This window comes from Pimephales promelas, chromosome 1, assembly GCF_988280905.1.
Source record: "Pimephales promelas chromosome 1, fPimPro1.hap1.1, whole genome shotgun sequence".
Classification (NCBI taxonomy): domain Eukaryota; kingdom Metazoa; phylum Chordata; class Actinopteri; order Cypriniformes; family Leuciscidae; genus Pimephales; species Pimephales promelas.
The window spans coordinates 16,693,091-16,697,239 of NC_142769.1; the positions used below are offsets into that span (position 1 = coordinate 16,693,091).

Sequence of the window (4,149 nt, forward strand, 5' to 3'; positions counted from 1 at the left end):
CAGACTCTTACATTCATAACGTAGTCGCATTCAATTGTATATTTAAACTCCAGCCCTTCCCACAACCATCTTAGCACTCCTCAACTATAGTTCCAGCTGCTGAGGAGTACAGTTTTTTCTTAATAAGCCTAAACCCAGGGCGAAGCTTAAGTGCACGGTGGGTGCCAGGTGGGAAACACGCACCGATGCGCAAAAAATCCCTGAGACTCGGCCAGCCACCACCATCCTGTTTGAAAACCAACGTCAATTCAAAAGTTGGCACCACACTTGCGTCGCAAGCAAGTCGCTCGAGTCTCTCACAGCGGTGCAGCTGCTCTTCCAGCTCAAGATGCACATCCAGCACACAGCCCCGCAACCCACACGGCTCCCCTGCTGCCAACCTGAGCATGTCCCGTGCCACCCGCAGGGTGAGAGTCTCTGGAACCAGCACATGGGCACATTTCAGCTTGCTGGCTTTGGCCCTAGACAAACAGCCCTCAAGCAGCCGGGCGAGCTGCTGACATGTCTGTTCCTCACACACTTCTGCACCCAGGTAAGTCTCTGCCAAACACCGTTCCCAAAATTCCATTTCTGGAGAGAAAGAGAGAGAGAGAGAGAGAGAGAGAGAGAGAGAGAGAAACATGAAGTTAGACTGAATGATGCATGATATATTTGGAACATATATATTATTATTAATTTATTGGTTTTGATCAGATTGGATATCATAGATTCTTGGTTCCACCTATGTTCAGATAACATTTACCATCTTGCACCTTGCATCTTGATTACAAAAATTATTTAAACCCTTAAAGAGCACTTTAAAGAGCCCTTAAAAACATTTCTTGGAACACTTTCCTATAATAGAAGACTAACCTAACCCCACATTTAAAATACTTTTTTAGCAAACTTCAAACTGAACAGCCATAATGTATAACGTATTATAATAAATAATAGTTAAGTAATTAAGTACATACAATCTTAACTACTAAAGTAACTTAGACATACAATCTTAATTTGACAACTATTTCTATTTTATTTATTTATTTATTTATTTATTTTTTACAGAATAACTTCTGAGCCAGTTATCAGACATTGGTCATAAATTGATACATTTTACTACACCTAAATTCAAGCTCAAAACATCTGAAAACATCAAGTGAAACGGAACTAAGCTAAATGCTTTAATAAATTCATTTAACAATTTAAAACGTTTTGGTGTTTCGGAAAATGGTGGTCGTAATTTTAGCAAGACTAAAATGATGCTGTAATATATCCAATTTTCAATAGCTAATTTAGGCAGTAACGGTTAAGAAAAATCCCGATTACTACTTTAATCTAAAGTCGTGGGCACAAAGAAGATCTGATAACAGAATGACCTCATCGTTGTTGATATGACATCACCGCTGCAGCTCTGCACCATCAGCGCACTGAGCGCCGTAAACAAGTCAAGCGCTCAAATCCAGTAGAATTGCTTGAAAACCATGTTAACGCTCCACAAATTACAGATTATAAACATACATGGGAAAAAATATGATCTCTTACCATGATCGATGCAAGTCAGGTCATATCCTCGAACAGCAAACTCAGAGAGGCATTCCGAGTTTCTGTTTAATGTGCTTGTTGCAACCATTGTGTAAATCCTTTAAGTTGTATAAAGTGCTGAATAAGAAATATTCTGGATTAAATGCTGCACACCAGACAGAACGATGCAAAACTTCAATTCAGTAACGTTAGCCTGATGCCTAAATTATATTAGAGCAAATGTATTGCTCTCTTTTATCGTCTCGTTAAGCTTACACAGTTCGAGATTTACAACACAAATATTAATAACGTTGAAGTATAGGCTATAGCAAAGCTAGCTGCAATCACTCACAATTTTTGTTGTTGCAGTCATTCAAATGGGTGCAATACCAGAGTATCACTAACCAGGGACATAAAACACGTAAATATAAAAGATACTTACCCTTGTAAAACGGATAAAATTTCACAATAAATTATTCACACAAAAATGTATTTCATGAGCACAAAGAATACACACATCTCCGTCAACATTCACGTGAACACAGACTAAATAACAATGAGAGAAGCCGCTAGCTCAGCTCAAGCTGAAGAAGTATTTATAGCTTCTCTATACCCACGTGCTTATCAAACATCACAGACCAATCAGCGCACGCTTTGTGGAACGTACTTACTCTTCTACCAAGCAACCAGTTCGCGCTTTAGGCACTTGAGATCCACAACTGTTTGTTTCGACGATTGTGATTTGCTACATGTTGCCAGCGTTTTACCCAATTGCTGAGTGGCATTAGATCTTACACTAGATCGAGTCCATAGGTTTCCATAACAAGAAAAAGGACAGTGCTTATCTTTCGCGCCTGGGTGCGGTGTGCAGTTTTATTTATTTATTTATTTATTATTTGAACAATTATTCATGTACAAACAGTAAGGCAATAGTAACAATTCTTTACATTAGACAAACAAATACAGAACAGGTGCATGAAATAAACTACCCTATCTCACGACCAATTCGTACGAATTCAAACTTAATATAAATAAATAAAAATAAATAAATAAAATACAAGTTTTTTTTGTTAAATCTTCTATGACAGATAAAAGACTAATTGCATTTTTCTCTTTTATGACTTTGAGGGCTTTTGTAAATGAAACAAATTCATGAACTGCATAGAACTTGGTTTCACCTTTAGGAATTTCGATTTGTGTACAAAAATTTTTCCCAGCATAAGGATATTAGTATTAAAGTCCATGTGAACCGGAAGTTGCAAACGATTTTTCTCCAGTGCTGTGACGTATTTCCAAGTGAAACGGAATATTGAACAGAGGGCAGGGTTTTACTCTAGCGCTCCTCCTCTCCATCTCTCGCTCATAGCAAACTAACGGTTTGGGGGGAGTGGTTAAGCGTTTCCCCACCCAAACTGTGAAACCTACGTCATCAGAAAAAGAAACCGTTCCAGACCGGAAGTAACTTTTCAGATTTTGATTAAAGATTACCAAGGTAAAACATTTTTTAAATATATTTTTACTTGCACGGATTAATTGTTCACCACAAGACTAGTAATATGCGCTAACAAAGTAAATAGGTTCAATTTTGATTTCACAGGGACGTGGTTTCAATATCATCACAAAATAAACATTTATTTGAGTCAAATCCAAATCTAAGTCGCAAATATTCACTCGATGGATATATGCCATTTAAAATTTTTAAATGTACATCTTTAACTTTGGGGGGTAACGGGAATTTTAAATACTCAGCCCTAAGTCTGTGAATGCTATCTTTTGAGAAAGAATGTGGAATTGAGTTTCTACACACTAATAAAGGATAAGAAATGTGGTTGAATTTATTTCTAACAGTTTTGTTTGAAAGTTGGCTTCCTTTAAAATCACGGCCTTCAACTGACAGTACTGGATGATGTGGGATTAAAGAGACAGATTTCTTTAATTTAACATCCAACAGCTTTAGGGATGGCTTTAGTAATAGATTCAAAACTTGCCCGATTGCAAATGAGATTATATTTAACACAAAATGCTCATATGATATAATTCCACTATTGCTGTCAATTAAATGGGACACAGCAAATACCTTTCTCCATCCAAATCTTTTCAAACATTGATTTATTCCTGACCATAATATATCTATTGTTCCATAATGGTGTATTGTGGGGTGTAAAGTTATGATTATAAAAAATCTTCCAGTATAACAAAACCCGTTGATGAAATTTGGATAATTTTATCGGCAGACGTTGAACGGTGAAATCACAATTTAGTAAAAATTCTATACCTTCTAATTTCTTAAACAATTCTCTGGGAATATGAAACCAAAAATTATTGTGGTTTAAAAAGGATTTCAACCAGTTAATTTTCAGGGTTCCATCAAAATCAATGGCTTGTAACCCTCCATCAGTCTTTTGTCATCTCTACTCTTCTGATGTAATGGGTTTTCTTTCTCCAGATGTAACCAAAGTTGACCTGATTAATTTTTTTAATGGCTCTGTTTGAATTAGCTATTGTATATGCAGAATAGATTAATCTTGAAATGCTTTCCATCTTTGTCAAAAATACTCTACCTAATAAGCTTATATCTTATATCTTTTCAATAAAGCCATCTAATATCTAATACTTTCCTCACTAATATCTATCTAATACTTTCCACAC

The 4,149-nt window shown here is 36.2% G+C and overlaps 1 protein-coding gene across 1 annotated transcript; it reads right to left on the bottom strand.

Moving 5' to 3' along the window:
- On the bottom strand, window positions 1–2,080 carry LOC120477540 (DNA damage-inducible transcript 4-like protein). The gene is made up of 3 exons (XM_039669187.2): window positions 1,943–2,080; window positions 1,522–1,638; window positions 1–570 (listed from the first exon to the last, which is right to left on the bottom strand). The coding sequence occupies exons 2-3, from the start codon at window positions 1,607–1,609 to the stop codon at window positions 71–73; spliced, it is 588 nt and encodes a 195-aa protein (XP_039525121.1). The 5' UTR covers window positions 1,610–1,638; window positions 1,943–2,080; the 3' UTR covers window positions 1–70.
- Window positions 2,081–4,149: the final 2,069 nt, after the last annotated feature.